Source organism: Macrobrachium rosenbergii, chromosome 18 (assembly GCF_040412425.1).
Source record: "Macrobrachium rosenbergii isolate ZJJX-2024 chromosome 18, ASM4041242v1, whole genome shotgun sequence".
Classification (NCBI taxonomy): Eukaryota; Metazoa; Arthropoda; class Malacostraca; order Decapoda; family Palaemonidae; genus Macrobrachium; species Macrobrachium rosenbergii.
In genome coordinates this window covers 17,256,258-17,274,232 of record NC_089758.1, presented here as the reverse complement: position 1 = coordinate 17,274,232, position 17,975 = coordinate 17,256,258, and the positions used below count along the sequence as shown (strand labels likewise).

The window sequence follows — 17,975 nt, the reverse complement described above, 5'->3', positions numbered from 1 at the left end:
AAACATACCAAATTGCAGCCCTCTAACTTCAGTAGTTTCTATTTTATATATGGTTAAAGTTAGCCATATTCGTGCTTCTAGCAATGATATAGGCCAGGCCACCACGGGGCCGCAGCTCATGCAGCATTATTCCGAGACCACCGAAAGATAGATATATTTTCGGTGTCCTTGATTATACGCAGTAGCTGCTGTACAGAAAACTCGATTGCGCCGAAGAAACTTCGACGCATGTTCTACTTGATTTATCACGCATTTCATTTAAAAGTCAATTTCAGTCATTCAGACAGACAAATGCATAAGGAATGAACCAGCTAGTTGTTTTTTATTATTATATGATGACTGCTAGGAGACTCTTATGTTTATTATAAACTATAAAATACTCCTTTCTTGTTTATTAGAAGTTGTCGTTTTGGCAATTTTAGAACTGACTGAAGTTATTGCTTAGATACATTAATAAGAACATCGTTTAGATATATTAATGATAATAACCTGTGTTTTGTAAAGTAAATTATTTTCACAAGTAACGAACACAGTCATAACTGGAAGACGCTTGTGAGTTCAGTATTTTGTAACTCTGTTTAAGCCTATTTGTTTAGCATAGCTGACACGGGAGTGTCATTTATCACGATCTCAGTCACTTTACCCGAATTCAAAAATATTGCCATACATAGATCTCCAATACAGCCAAAAATAATGTCATTTATTTTCAAGTATAAAATTCCCTTATTAATGTGGCTGAAACTTAATTGGTATATTCAGCACTTTGTCTAAAGAAATATCATAATAATATTTGGATTAGTATTCAAAGAATTTAAAGGCGAATATTCATTTATTGAAAGCGTACTTACCTGAAGATTTACTTATCCATTTCGAAAGACGATGGTGTAAAGTAGAACAGAGAAGAAAGATTAAATAAAGAATCAACGTCTGATTCTATTCTTAGTTTTTGCTGATGAATTCGTAGAAGAGATATTCTAACCAAAACAGGATTGTATTGCAAATGAGGAGAATCAGATTAACATTTGATGAAAGCACTGTATTTGTTAAGGAGTCCCATTTCCTGTTATCAATTATTTATACTCTATAGTTCCAAAAAGGCAAGATAGGTAAAGGCAGTAGAATGCTTCGAAAAAAAGGACATTCGAACCAAAACTGAAAAACAAAATAGCGACTGAACCGCAATATTGAATTCCCTTTGTGAAATTCCAAGGCTCGTATTACTCGGCCAAAAATATTTTGTAGTTATATCAGCCATCCATGGCAAGTTTTACCTTTTTTCCCACAAACAATCGTATCGAATAACACAGGTCTTCCTTTCAGGAAATGTCAGTGTCATCAAATTTATATATTTCTTCGTTCACGTTCGCTTTTTCGAAAAGGTCCACTAGTTCAGGAAGGCCTTTGACACTTGTGGTTGTAGCTGGAGGACTTTTCGGCCAGCGAGCGGGATTCCTACACTTCCCCGCCCTGCGCCACCACCCGGGAATATTTTCCTGGACGCTCTCGGACTTATCCCTGTGGACCTTGAGGCACAGTTCGCACAGGGGCGGCCGAGAAGTCACCCTCCAGAACACCCGCCAGATGTGGTACTGGATGTAGTAGTCGGGTGAGTCCTGTAGGTCTCTTAGGAGTTGCACCAGCTCTTGTGGACTGTATTCCAGGGCGTTGATGAAAGACTTGGGTGGGAGGAACTTTGAATAGTTGGCCCCGCCCATGACGATAGGCACTAATCCAAAGGCTAAAGGTCTCCACAGTTTCTCCGTCACGTAAGAGTCGCACATGGAGTTCTCGAAAGCCAAGTAGAAGAGATACTTGCGGCTGAACAGGCTCCTCCAGCACCTCTCGTCCCGTTGCTCCTCCTTGAAACCGCATCTGAATGAAGCATTTTTCGTATATTATTAGTATGGGTTTCTTTCAAAATGGATAGTTATTAGTTTACTGAAATCATTCACCTAAGCCTATTTCAAGAATCTCGGAACGATTGTATTACATTGGCCAGCCCTATGAGAGCTGATGGTCAACTCGGTGGTCTGGTTAAACTATTTTATTAATAATAATGGATTGTATTGCATTTTGTCTGCGGTACAACTGTTACATATATATATATATATATATATATATATATATATATATATATATATATATATATATATATATATATATATATATATATAATATATATATATATATATATATATATATATATATATATATATATATATATATATATAATTACAATTCTTCTATATTCTGTCACTTACATACAACCTAAAAGAAAGAATATACATTCCTTAAAAACATATTTCAAAATTTACTTACGATAACTTCCCACAAGTGCCGTAAGTATCTACTTGGGCAAATTTTTGTAACTCCCGGACATAGTCTTCCCTTTTCGATTGCGTTGGGCAGTGGGAGGATACCCAGACTGCAAGGCGAGTCCTGTTCAAGGCCAAGAACGCCCATGTATAATGGTTTCCTGGAAAGGTAAAGTACCGGTCGATAAAACTTTAAAATAGCAAAGCTGTCATTTGTACTCACCATCTACTCTCGTAGCTTTTCTTAGGTACAATTGCCTTTATGAATCTACGTGCACATCGCACTAGCTAAGGAGACATCTTAAAGCTTCATATTGTTGTTACTTAATATTTTTACTTAATTAATATTATTTTACCGTTTGGTAAACGTGCTTTTTATCATGCGTATAGCATTTTACCGACTTTGTTTCTCAGGTCAGCACGTGAAGCTGACCTGATGTCTTCCGACGTCCATGAATGCAACTGCGCTTATTTGTTTTCTTATTATGCCTTTTCCCTTATGCCATCTGCCTCCTCTTATCAGGCACCCATTCAGGTACTGGCCAGCGCCAACGTTGCAAAACCTCTCTTACAATTTCGAATGCGTGACTGAATGGTCTTCATATTCTTCCATACACTTTTGTAAACTGAATCCACCTGGATATACAAGTTGAGGAAAGTCAGTTCAGTCCAGGAGAGAGAGAGAGAGAGAGAGAGAGAGAGAGAGAGAGAGAGAGAGAGAGAGGAGGAGGGAGGGAGGGGAGGGTGGCAAATGTTCCTTTAAAAAACAAAAAGTATTGTGTAAGACTTGAGAGAGAGAGAGAGAGAGAGAGAGAGAGAGAGAGAGAGAGAGAGAGAGAGAGAGAAGGGGAGGGAGGGGGGAAGGCGACAAATATTCCTTAAAAAAAAAAAAAGTATTGCATAAGACTTACCTTTATCAAAATGTAAATTGGGCGTCCAAGGCGAGTCCATGAGTTCGGTCACGGAAGGAGCTCTCTGGAGTAACAGCTCGTATTTCCTGTAAGTATCTGTGGAGGTGTCCACCAGCGCTGGCCTTAGGGACGACGACAAATTGAAGAAGCTGAATGAGGAAAGGTCATCCTTGTGCGTTCCCTCTGAACGCGTGGGCTTGGCGGTCATGGTTTCTTCCGTAGCCTCGGCCTGGAAAAAGGGTATTAGGGCACCGTAGGGCTCCATGATTTCCGAGTCTGGGTGGTAGGTCATCGTCCAGTTAAATAGAGTGCTGGGGTCCAAGTTGCCTTCCTGGAAAGAGAGGGGGGCATTAATTTAAACAGTCTTTGGCTACTGTCACTGCTTGCTATTCTAATCGTTGTTATTTTACTACAAATTCATGCGTGATTTATATACAGTGAAATACGGGCTGACTGGTTTATATTAAGTTGGCTTTACGTCAACACGACCAGCAAGTAACGTAAGGCATCAAAGGGGCTGGGATGGACCTCTGGACTCTTACCATGGGATGGACCTCTGGACTCTTACCAAAACAAAGTTCGTCGCCTTCGGGTCTGTTCCATAAGAATATGCAACTCATAAATAATAATAATAATAATAATAATAATAATAATAATAATAATAATAATAATCTTCGTATTAAACGACAAAGCATAATCTAAAAGTCTTTTAGCCCTCTGTACACTCGCCAGTGTAACGGTAACTCTGTATCACTGTATACAATGAACCCTAATGCAAAAAAAAATATGTAATTTAGGAAAAAAGAAGAAAAACAAGACTGATTGTTAATATTCGATTCCGATATTCTTTGATTACGTTGGTATGAATCAAAATTGAAGAAAACAAAATGTGTAAATTGAATGTGAAAAATCATCGACATTCTACCAAAACACTGATTCAAGTGAAATACGTTTTCCTTTTCACAGAACTGAAAGGTTTTCGAATAATATTTTGAACAATTTTAGCTATTTTTTTAATGTATCGATATTTTTTAATATCAACGCCCTTACAGATGTACATATGTTCTAGACATTTTGGGTCATTTATTTGATCATTCAGGAACTTTATAACTGAAAGCAAATTGCTTCTTTGAAAGATCACAGTTGCATCGCGAAAATGTTTCGCAAATAATAAAGCTTTATAACAACAACTGAATTTAATTCCATATGCGAATTGCAGACGCTCTTGTTGCAATTTCCTTGCTATTGTTTGCATGTTTTGTTAAACCAATTATCTTATCAAAGGAGAGCACAAGCAAGACAATTGCAGAGTTTTTCGGCTGTCACAAAGTGATTTCATACACATATAGAGAAGCCAGGATACCGTTTTCAGAATTAATTCAATCATATTTTGCAGAATTTTTTCTTGAAGATAATGATGAATTGGAAAAGCGAGCTTATAATGAATTTAGCTGACTGATTTTCAATGGTTATCAGTCTTGAATGGTAAGCCATTCTGAAGAAAATAATTATGGCCGATTATCATCAGTTATCATAGACCTAGGGAAAGAAAGTTTTGTGAACTAAAAAGAAATTCAAATGAATAAACAAAATAATTTTGAATTACAGGATGTTTCCAGACACTTTGTACGGGAGGTAGATTACAATATATGCTAAAAAAAAACCTGTAGATTAAAATGCCTTAAATACCTTTAAATGCCTTAAATACCTTTAAATGCCTTAAACACTATATAAACTCGTCCTGGAGGAAGCATGATGAACTGAAAGACACTGTCAAATTTACACACAACCTTAATTATTGTTAGCAAGAGCTCCGGTAAGATTAACAGAAGTGTTTTTCCTTAACTGAACAGCCAGTGAGGAAAATTTTAATTCAACCATTTATTGACGAATGTTTTAACAGTATTGCACAAATATATGGGCTATAATATATAATTGTTACGATAATAGAGCCATCACCTGTAAGGGGGTAGTTTAAATAACTGGCACATTCGTCCATCATTATAGAGATATAACATTTATGCAGATACACCATTAAAGGAAAAGCCAATAATTGAAACTAAGAGCACTTATTTCAGTTAGCATCGTTTCATTTATTTGATTAATTGTCTTTGTAATTAAATGTGTATATTTTGACAAGTTCAGAATATTCCGTAATTTGCATATTTGGACCAAAGTCGTCACAAATAAGGGCATATAATTGTGAGAGTATTCTGCTGATTGTTAATAATTTAGAATTATAGATTTCAGTTTAAGCAGTTTAAGGTAATAATTCTCGTTTAAGTCAGAAGATTTATTAATCAACTTTCATTTTTTTTAAATTCCCAAGTGATTCTATTAACTGCTCAATGTGCATATACTGAAAAAAGCCGATTACAGCTCGCCTCGGATAAGTCATATAATGTAAGAATTAAATGCTAACTATCCATATAAGTTAAGACTGCTTACTTTCTTAGAGAACAGGATAAGTCTCAAAGGCTGGGATACTAGAACTGTAGTTTCCGTTGTGAAAATCTCCTACAACGTTAAGCAAAAAATATTCATGACCTTAGAAAACCTGATATGTCAGCTGTACGCTGATGAGGAGAAATTATAGGACACTTGTATATCAAAGACACTATCCAAATTAAATGACGTAGAAACAGTTAATTATATTCAATGATACTACTCTTAGAGAAGGTCTCCTTCCTAATAAGTAATAATACTGTACAATGCGTTTACCCCAAAAGGAGAAAGAGTTGCAAGAGCCTTCTGTGATGTTGTTGGAGGCTCTACGTGAACCCAGACCCATCTCTGGTGGTGACTTCTCGTTCGTGGAAGTTTTTCATGGAATACACGCTGGCTCTGTACAGAAATAGGAAGGATTTAAAAATTTTAACTTTATACATATATGCTGTATACATACATACATACATACACACACACATGTACTTTATATATATATATATATATATATATGTGTATATATATATATATATATATATATATATATATATATATATATATATATATATATATATATATATATATATATATATATATATATATATATATATATATATATATATATATATATATATATATATATATATATATATATATATATATATATATATATATATATATATATATATATATATATATATATATATATATATATATATATATATATATATATATATATATATATATATATATATATATATATATATCAGCAGGTTAGGGTGAAGGATCATTCCATTATTCCTTTTCAAGGTACTTTATTGTTGCTGCGACGTTTCAGGACTAAAGTCCCATTTTCAAGCTATAAAAATAGAAGTTAAAAGTTAAAATAAAAACTCGGGCTAAAATTAAGTAAAAAAAAAAAAATTTATACATATATACAAATGTAAAAGTAAAGTACAAAGGATAGGGAGGAGTAATTTTAGCCTGAGTTTTTATTTTAACTTTTAACTTCTATTTTTATAGCTTGAAAATGGGACTTTAGTCCTGAAACGTCGCAGCAACAATAAAGTACCTTGAAAAGGAATAATGGAATGATCCTTCACCCTAACCTGCTGATGTCTACCGGTTGATAGAACCCCTCTCAATCCTCACTATATATATATATATATATATGAAGTTTTTATCTCATTACCGTGACATTTTATATACAAACATTAAGCTACAAATACAGTTTAAAATCCAGCTTACGCTACTTCGAGAATATCGCCAAAGAGGAATTATAAGTGATAAACGGTTGGGTACCTAAGTGACTCGAACACCCGACAGTACCGACCAGCGACTTCCAGTCGACGTTTAAAACCATTTAAGATGTTCCCGAGGTAGAGCAATTTGGGTATTACACGACATTTGTAGGTTATATATATATATATATATATATATATATATATATATATATATATATATATATATATATATATATATATATAGCCTATATATATATTTCTGACTCATGTAGGATCAGACCCCAGTCTTTCAAATGGAAGGCTAGGGCCCTAGCAATTGACCCACACAAGTCATAAAAGTTGGAACCTAAGTACTTCTGTACCTAAGGGTTTTCCTGGGCAGGCTTCCGCCTAACGTACCAGCGAATTTTGGGCTACTTCCCGACCCGGCAGCGAGTCAGTTGGTAACATTTCATAAGGATTACCCTTCCAGGATGGATAAGATGGAACTAATGAACACATAAGCATGTATTCCACAGAAATAAATTTCTGACTCACTGCGGACTCGAACCCCAGTCTCTCGAATAAAAGGACAGGCTGCTACCAGTTGACCAACACAAGTCATAAAAGAAATTGGAAACCTGGTGTTTCGTTTGAAAGACCAGGGTTCGGTCCAGATGTGAGTCAGAAATTTATATCTGTGAGACACATGCTCATGCGTTTGTTAGTTCCAATATACATATACATATATATATATATATATATATATATATATATATATATATATATATATATATATATATATATATGTGTGTGTGTGTGTGTGTGTGTGTGTGTGTGTGGTGTGTGTGTGTGTGTAGGCAAATAAACAACTGACAGACAATTTCATTCGAATATAGCTGGTCTTGTTTTTTATATATATATATATATATATATATATATATATATATATATATATATATATATATATATATATATATATATATATATATATATATATATATTTATATATAAATATATATATATATATATATATATATATATATACATATATATATACACATATATATACAGTATATATATATATATATATATATATATATATATATATATATATATATATATATATATATATATATATATATATATATATATATATATATATATGTATATATATTGGTGTTCGTAAGTTTGTATGTATCCTTGAGTAGGAGTTGTGTGAAGGAATGAGAGTCCTTCAATACAAATTCTATTTTAACCTTTATCCTTTTGACAGACGAACCTGTGAGTTTCCATGGCTTATTGACTTTGGTAGCTTAACAAAGAGGACTGGCTCAATTATTTCTCCTAGAGCAATCGTTTGACATTATAAGGAAAAGCACCATGTGTCATAAAATGATTTATGAAAGGTTAGATACAGATGTGACGCGAAGAGTGTTGGAGATATTGTGTTTAGATGTTAACTAAGAATGTATAAATGGAAAAGTGACTAGACTGGTGTAAAACTGGTCTCTTGAAAGATTCTGTTACATCTTCTTGAGTCTTTGCAATAAATGGAAAATGAAGTGGTCTTTGGTTTGTGAGGTTTATTATTTGTAAGTGATAACAAGTAAACTATGCGCTGAAGTTTCTTCGGCGCAATCGAGTTTTCTGTGTAATGCTGTATGAGTCGCGGCCCATGAAACTTTCAGCCACGGCACGGTGGTGGCCTGTCCTATGGCGTTGCCAGACGCATGATCATGGTTAACTTTAACCTTAAATGAAATAAAAACTACTGAGGTTAGAGGGCTGCAATTTGGTATGTTTGATGAATGAAGGGTGGATGACCAACATACCAATTTGCAGCCCTCTAGCCTCAGCAGTTTATAAGGTCTGAGGGCGGACAGAAAAAGTGCGGACGGTCAGACAGAGCTGGCACAAGAGTTTTCTCTTGCAGAAAACTAAAAATGGTAAATATGAAATAACGATGGTTTAGAGGATAAGGTCTGTGGAAACACAAAGAGTATTTAATCTTTTAGTATTGGTTAAAAGATCAAAGAAAATATTTTAAGGTATTATAAGAGTCTACCGATATAGGACGAAAAATTATATGTGCAAGATTCTAATACCTAGAAATAATGAACTAGAATTGCATTCCTACTTCCTGGAAATTCTTTCATTCGCTATGTACAAAGAGTACTTTGTTTCCCAAGAGAAGTCCACAGACAATGCAAATGTTTGCAGTTTATCCCATCTGAGAGAGAGCTACGCTTAGATTGTATTTTTTCTAGCAGTTATTCCCTTTCATAAAAGTAATAGAAGTCTACTTATTATTCTCCCATACAACGAGAACGCGCACTCACCAGATGCCATCACAAGAAACGTTAACATATGGACATCAACGGTTAATTAGATGATATAATATGAGGCAAATAAATTAACAGAGGGTGAATTTTTTTTATGAAGTACTTAAGAAGATACAGTACAAAAGATAAATGAGCAAACCTGAAGAACAGGAAAAGGAAGTCAATCAAAGGGTATTCTCCAAACTGCGGTAATCCGGAGAGTCAAACTTCCTTTCGAGTTTTGTCAGTCAAAGGGTATTCTCCAAACTGTGGCAATTCCTTTCGAGTTTTGACCCCCAAAGATACATCGTCAACGCCTTCAGTCGAACTTGGGCACTCCAACTTGGGGGACACCTTTTCTAAGTATTTTCTCCCGATTCCCCCTAACATCCCCAGCTCATCCCTACCTTAACCCACGCACCCCCCCCCCCCTCTCCAATCAGAGGAATGCCATTTTGGCCCTCGTCACGAAATTCAGCGTTCCGTGTCCTAAGTTTTGGGAATGACAATAACGTCGAAGAAATGAAACACTCCGGTGAGCTGAATTCTGAGTGAGGCGTCGTGTGCTAGGCCGAATACTTGGCCCATAAGTCTGAGAAGTTTTAGTCAGGCTCTCGGTAATACATTGAAGTGCTTCGAGAAACTATTGGCAACTGCCCGATTTTAGTGTGACGCTTGAATTAGGGGAAGTAGAACAAGTTCCCAGGATGCGAACCATGTAGAGGGCATAATATGATGTGTATATATACATCATACATACATACATACATACATACATATATATATATATATATATATATATATATATATATATATATATATATATATATAGTATAATAACCAAGTTTTCCTTGAAAACCATATGCCAACGCAGGGAAAGAATACGGACAAACATATAAGACACCGTGCTAAATGTTGTAAGACACCAATAAAATATGATCATAGGCCAAGCCAAGGAACCTGGGGCACTGCCTAGTTGGCAAACCTCAACATCAAGAGAAGAGTACCTACGCTAAGTCCGTAGCATAACTTGACTGTTTGTTGTCATTTATCCGTCTTCTCGTTGTTTTTCTCTTATGTTCTGCTCGTTAATTTTCTCCTTTTATCTGAAATATGTTTTCGTTTTCTGAAAAGACAACTATTGTGCCGGCTTTGTCTGTATCCGCACTTTTTCTTTCCGCCCACAGATCTTAAAGACTACTGAGGCTAGAAGGCTGCAAATTATTATGTTGATCATCCACCTCCTAATCATCAAACATACCAAATTGCAGCCCTCTAGCATCGGTAGTTTTTATTTTATTTGAAGTTAAAGTTAGCCATAATCGTGCTTATGGCAACTCAACAACACAGGCCACCATGGCCGGCTGATAGTTTCATGGGCCGCGGTTTATACAGAATTATTTTTGGTGGCTTTGATTATACGCTGTACAGAAAACTCGATTGCGCCGAAGAAACTTCAGTGTATTTTTTACTAGTTTTCATTTGAGTTCATCTTAAATTCTCCTTTTTTACGTTTTAGAATGTGTTAATGTGTTTAAGTGCAACTGATTGTTTAAGTGCTTTTCCAGTTTTAATTGTTATCGCTTGTGCATCTGTTTATTTTTAGTTATACATACTAAATACTATTGAAAATTTTATAATTTTAGATGTCCTGATGATGTGACCAAGAGTCTAGAAACGTTGACTAAAAATAATAATAATTGTATATACAAAATCTGTGAGGATTCCTGTGCCCTTCCCCTGCCCACTATAGTGCCCTTGGACATACGAGTACACATACAGTATATACATATACATGTATAATTATATGTATATATATATATATATATATATATATATATATATATATATATATATATATATATATATATATATATATATATATATATATATATATATATATATATATATATATATATATATATGTCAGTGTACTTTCCATACTTTGGCATATGATTCTGAAGTCATTTAAAAGATTCAGACCATACAATAATGTTTTGATCAACTAGTCCACTATAATGAGATTCGCTGAAATGCTTAAATGTACGGTAAAATAATAGCACCTATGAAATACATATTAAAGCATTTGAAGACATAACTATCAGAGCCATAATATTTATATTATCCGCTGCTCGCGAGCAAGAATGCTCATCGGAGATTTACGATCGGCAAAACTTTCATCATTAGGACTGATCCCGCTGGTCGAAGTTATCACTCCTGATAGTACAGACGTTTAACTTAGGCTATAACCATTCCTGGTGGAGCTGAAACCAGCTTTTATCGTCGATCATCTGACGAGAAGTCATTCATGAGGCACCGTGGGTGTACATCAATATTTCAAACTGCAAGACGTTTTAGACGCATATGAATGTCTCAGACTGCGTATCATATCATACGCACATCAGGTTTATAAACAGATGGAAAACTACTTTTGAAGTCTCTCTCACCATGGAAAGAAGAATATTTTTTTAGCAGTGAATTTATCAGTCATTTTCCTCAGGAATTGTGGTTTCATGATGTTTATTTTAATTTTGCAACAAACATCTCTTTGGTTTCCCTTGCTTTTCCTAGTGGCTAAGACAAAGGAAACTTTTTTGAAACTGTTTTTAAGCTAAAAACTGAGTTTCAAAATTATTCTGAAACGGACAGATTTTACCAGTATAAATTCCAAACATTTTTTTATGATAACCTAATGCCTGATATCTGCTTATCAAATTAGTAATGTTTCAAGTTCGACAGTGTTCTCGGTTATGAACTTTTCAAGAGAATTTTAACCGAAGTATTCATTCCAGTTTCCTACACAGATGTTGATTATGAACTATTATCATGGATTTTCAGTTTTGTTAATTACTAAGCAACAGAGAGCTGGCTGTATATGAAGTCGTCTATATCTTAGTGTAAATTAACCTGGGCTTAACAGAAGGATCACAGAATACCAAATGGTGTTGCTAAAATAAATTTAACTTTTCTGAATTTTGTTGCACTAGAATTTCCGAAGGTCGCCATGAATCATCGCATAATGCCCCAAGCAAACGCAATTGAGTGACGATGACACAAAGAAATCGGTAATGAATTTCCACTAACACTAAATACAAGGACACAGTACTTCTCATTATATTATCTTGAAGGAAAAAGGGATCCGGTAAACCACTAAGGATCCACAGAAACGTCAAGTAGATCGTTGTTTGATGCCATATCAAGATTAATACTAGTATCGAAATACAAGAAAAACGACCAGACCCCAGTTTTGAGAAATAGAATACAATTCACAGACAGCTTCAAAACATCACGCCTTCTCTTCAGTCTGAGATGATGAGTCGTGAAGTCTTGAAGCTGTGGATTATACTTTATTTATTTCATTCAAACTGAACGTTTAAGCAGTAGTATATTCAGCCATATGCTACTAAGTCACCACACTTATTGATGGATGGTATTTTAATAATCTAAAAACGTGCATTAAAATTTCGGATGGTCCCTTAAAGTTATTTGTGAACAAGGTAGCATACCTCAGTTAGCTCTAAATTTTAAAGTGACAAAACAGCAATTACAGAATTGCGCCATTGTTTACATAAACTGTCTTCAAAATTGGTATTCATTACTTCATTTCAAACTATTGAGGAACAATGAAAGACATAAACATCATGAAAACAAGTCGAGAAATCTTAAATCTGTTCCAAAATAGCAAAACGATACGTAAAAAAAAAAATAAAATAAATTCGCTTTTTAAAAATTAGACAAAGTTAACTATTTATATGAATTTTGTGTGTGAAAATATAAAGCATAAGTGACAAACGCATTATACTTGCCAGCTGATTTTAAGATATCTGATAGTTATAGGGAGGGTGATGCTAAACGAAATAGAAATATAGATTTTATGCAGACATGGTGTAATGTTATGAACAGTCAAAATGAGCAGAATAATTAACTAAGGTTAATGTTTTGGAACACGAGGATGTATAACATTTTTGACTAGGCGTTTAATGAAATGAATATTATGACCATTTCACAATCGACACCAGAACTATTAATCAAAAGAATTGTAAATCAAAGGAAATTAAACTCTGCAAAAGGCACGATATTCAGAGCTTAATGATGGAAGATTACGCAGTGTAAAGATTAATCAATGTACAATATTAAAAAAAAGTAAAGAAAAAAGAGATAAAGTTAAAGCTTTACCTGGAAGAGAACCGCTGCAGCATCCTTAAGCTTGCTCTTGTCGTGGGTAAAGAAACATCTAGTTTCGGGGCATCTCGCCCCTACCAGATCCAGCCCCCCTCCGTAGCGAACCCACCAAGGCTTCTGGAACCACGACGTCCAAAAGAGGATGATCTTAACGTCCTTGTTATCGTAGGCCGACGTCGAAGAGAACGCTAAACGTTCGACCATTCGCTTCAGTTTCCTGAGGAAGTTTTCGAAGTAGGGCCTCCGCTTGTACTCCGTGACGTCACTGGGCAGTTCTTCGTAGAAGTCGAAGTTCTGGAGGCGCTTCTCGGCGTTGTATTTCTCAACGGGCGTCCGGAAAGTGGGCCACATTATCTCTATAGGTATGTAAGCTAATAGGCAACAGAGAAAGAATAAAAAGGCGAAAGCTCCCGGCCTCCTCATGAGGACTATCTGAGCACATAACCCGGAGGAAATATTTGACCTCCGGGCGTACCTCCGCAGCCTCGCTCTGGGTCGCATCTCACCTCTTTCTCTTGCATCTTCTTCTATGGACGAATTGGAAATGCAGTCAAACAGATCTGATCCATCTATGAATGGAACGCAGAAAAAGACTTCTCCCATTCGTCACCTGGAAAATTGTGGATAATTAAGTTTTCTCTCTCTCTCACCTATATATATATATATATATATATATATATATATATATATATATATATATATATATATATATATGTGTGTGTGTGTGTGTGTGTGTGTGTGTGTGTATGTATATGTATAAACACGCACACACATATACAATATATATATAGACATATATATATATATATATATATATATATATATATATATATATATATATATATATATATATATATATATATATATATATATACAGTATATATTAGAAGCCCTATTAGAATTGCTTGGATATAAATTGAATCCTGTGAGGATTTATACCCAGTTTCTCATTTCTTGGTGTTAAATGTGTAATTTAAGTATATACAGTATACGTATATATACACACATAAAAATGTATAATAATATATGTGTGTATGTATTCATGTATGTATATACATGTGCATATATGTATGTGTGATTAAAGGGGGGAGAGAGAGAGAGACAGAGAGAGAGAGAGAGAGAGAGAGAGAGAGAGAGAGAGAGAGAGAGAGATAGAATCAGTAAAAAAAACAACCTTTGCAGGGATAGCTAATTTGACATAAACATCCATCAGCCGCACGTTTGCAATTTTCAAAAATACACTATCATCATTTTAACCCATAACTCCCACAAAGGGATTTTTAGTGAGCCATGTCCAACTTTCATGCTCTCTCTCTTTTTGAACTTCAAAAATAAACTTTTTTTTGAGTTCCAATAGCACGTGAGCAACGAGGAAAAAATCCCTTTTATTTTTCTCTTATGAAACAGAATATTACTGAGAATAATCAATAAACTAACTGATACGGGTAGAACAACTGTCCATTAACTTACCCAAAGTAAATCGAAAAAAAAATTCTCTTTTCTCACCACAAATTGTCTTATCCTTGTTGTTTTCATTAGGTTTTTAGGAGTGGTACCTACAAGAAAGCCAATGTTATATAACATGTATATTTATATATACATACATATATATACACACACACACACACATATATATATATATATATATATATATATATATATATATATATATATATATATATATATATATATATATATATATATATATATATATATATATATGTGTGTGTGTGTGTGTGTGTGTGTGTGAGTGTGTGTGTGTGTGTGTGTGTGTTCTGACTAAAACATCTGGGGTTCACGGAGGATAGTGACGCAGAATAATAATAAAGGAACGAGGAAAGACCAATAAAGGAGATATTATGTCTCAGGCGCAACGTTCCCTTCCATTGGTGGATGACAGAACAGAGAAAATGTCTGATCTAGATATTTTTATAGAAAGAATGATATCAAGATCACTCGTTTTAACAAGTCTAGCCCTCGTTTCTTCATTTCACTAGTTTTTTTTTTTTTTTGCAGGGTCGAGGTGGGCCTATGCATAGTGAGTCAAATAAATACGATGGTTTTAATATCAGAACATGTGTAGAAGCATTTAATTTGAAAAAGGAAAAAAATTCTAAGAGGTCGCTGTGAACAATATCATGTCAGGAACTACAATCAGAAGACTTTAGGTTTTCACACCATCATCTCTTTATCACAATCGTTTTTGTGTTTTCGTAGTATCAGGAACGTTAGGAAATCTGAATGGAAACAGTTTAAAGACAAGATGTGTGGAAGTTGAAAAATCACATAATACAATATATGACATTAATTTCGTTCATTACCTGGGCAATGTCGACAGTTAAGGGTAGAGTGCCGTCAGTGCACCTCACGCGGTGCACTGTACGCATTACTTAAGGTTCTTTGCAACGTCCCTTCCATCCCTTTTGCTGTACATCCATTCATATGTATGCTCTTTCTTCCATCTTACTTTCCACCCTCTCCTAACAAATGATTCAGAGTGCAACTGCAAGGTTTTCCTCCTGTTACACCTTTCTCAGTTTTCCTTTCGGCGCTGAATGATCTCAAAGGTACCAGCGCCTGGCCTTGGGCTTAAATTTTACATTCCATTCTATTCCAATATCGACACGTTAATATGAAATATATTACATGTTACTTCACTTTTCTTTTTCTTTATATTTACTTTTTAAATGCTCAGGCATATAACAAGTGCCCCTAAGTACACGCGCACACGCACACACACGTATATATATCATATAATGTATACACACACACACACACACATTATATATATATATATATATATATATATATATATATATATATATATATATATATATATATATATATATATATATATATACTACTGGAAGGATATATGTGCAGAATCGAAAACTTTGATGACATATTATCACTAGTAAAATAACATACTTATACACGCATACACACACGCACACAAACATAAAAGACCAGTGTAGGATCAGGTGGCCTAACTTAGGTGGCCCAAAGAAAATTGATTGCTGACAACTGAAACTGTGCCTTGTTGCCAACATGCATCTGGACCTATGATATATATGAAAGTGCCTTTAGCACCTAATATTTCGGTGTTACTTACACACACACACACACACACACACACACACATATATACATATATATATATGCGTGTGTGTGTGCTGGTGTGGTTGTGTGTGTGCGTGTGGGAGTGTGTATGTGTATGTGTGTGTGTTTGGGTTGATGTGGGTGTGTGAGTGAGTTTGGGCGTGTGAGTGTGTGTGTGTGTATGTGGGTGTGTGTGTGCATTCTCAAGGAAGATACTCGTGCCTTGCCTGTACGAAAGAGTTCATGCAGTCAAGCAGTCACCTCTGCAGTTTTTGCATCTCGATGTCTTTAAACGCCACATTACAGCAGACAAAATGAAAGTTCATTCACAAAGCACTCCCAACACTTCCACTGTTATTTGTAAACACAACAAGTCCTGTAATTCTCCGAGAGATGGCAGCACTAGGGACCATAACGCACGTGTTTTTACAGCAAGCGGTGGCTTGAAGGATCCAGGGTACGTTCCTGGATGTTGGCTGCCTTCCCTGTCGTTCCCAGTGTTCTACTGCCTCTTAGCCTCTTATTATCACTGCCACTACACTTCCAGGAACTGGTATTTACGCTTTAGCCTTCAGTTTTCCTCTGGATGAACTCACATTCGGATTTTGTTCGATCTTAGCGAGGTGACCGCTTGTCAGTGGAGAAGGGAGTCGCCGGCACTGCAATGGTATCGATCGAAGCCCCTCTGTTTGGCTAGAGTAGTGCCAAGGCATATTTTCACCGCTATTTTTCGGATATTCAACCTGAGATCATTGTTGGGGGACGTTCTTCATCGCATGACAACACGGCAAGTTTAGAATGACGGATCTTGGCTTATTACTTTTTTTTTCCCCCCTCGTCGCCTCTTTTCAAGGAGGTTTTTCATAACTTCAAGGACAATATTCTTCGCTGGCCACATATTTACATACGTATCACTCAGGGACTTTCACAGATCAGCTGCTGTGCCACATAACTATCGGTCTAAGTTTTCCTTCCCTCGGCAAAACACACAAGAAGGCATCTTTGTCCACTTTCTCTTTAAACACTTCTCACTTCGGTTGCGGTTTTATTTCCTTTCTCTCTTTAATTGTTCTGCTTTGAAGGTCCTTCTATCTCCGCGAAGGCGACCCTACTGACAATAGAGAGAGAGAGAGAGAGAGAGAGAGAGAGAGAGAGAGAGAGGGTCTGATGATCTCCGAGAATATTTCTCACTTATCTTCGCCTGACTCGTTGTATTTCGTGCAGCTTTTATTGATTCACTGAAATCGAGATGGAGTCTTTTGTGCGTATGATTCACTGCAGCACTGGCACGTGTTGTATAAATGGCCAGTCTCTCTCTCTCTCTCTTTATACACACACACACACACACACACACACACACACACACATATATATATATATATATATATATATATATATATATATATATATATATATATATATATATATATATATATATATATATATATATATATAATAAAGGCAATATATTTAGGG

General features: G+C 35.2%; 1 protein-coding gene across 1 annotated transcript; it reads right to left on the bottom strand.

Moving 5' to 3' along the window:
• Positions 1-816: 816 nt before the first annotated feature.
• On the bottom strand, positions 817-17,612 carry LOC136848157 (alpha-(1,3)-fucosyltransferase C-like). Its single transcript, XM_067120436.1, has 6 exons — positions 16,727-17,612; positions 13,395-14,010; positions 5,948-6,070; positions 3,227-3,557; positions 2,320-2,476; positions 817-1,872 (listed from the first exon to the last, which is right to left on the bottom strand). The coding sequence occupies exons 2-6, from the start codon at positions 14,001-14,003 to the stop codon at positions 1,317-1,319; spliced, it is 1,776 nt and encodes a 591-aa protein (XP_066976537.1). The 5' UTR covers positions 14,004-14,010; positions 16,727-17,612; the 3' UTR covers positions 817-1,316.
• Between the last annotated feature and the right edge of the window lie 363 nt (positions 17,613-17,975).

Bases quoted from the DNA above. Each gene is read 5' to 3' on its own strand.
- LOC136848157 (XM_067120436.1), bottom strand. From the start codon at position 14,003: ATGGGAGAAGTCTTTTTCTGCGTTCCATTCATAGATGGATCAGATCTG. The intron at 6,071-13,394 runs GTAAAGCTTTAA...ATTTCTGTACAG, and splicing joins CTGCAGCGGTTCTCTTCCAG to AGCCAGCGTGTATTCCATGA. The intron at 3,558-5,947 runs GTAAACGCATTG...CTCTCTTTCCAG, and splicing joins CAACTCTTTCTCCTTTTGGG to GAAGGCAACTTGGACCCCAG.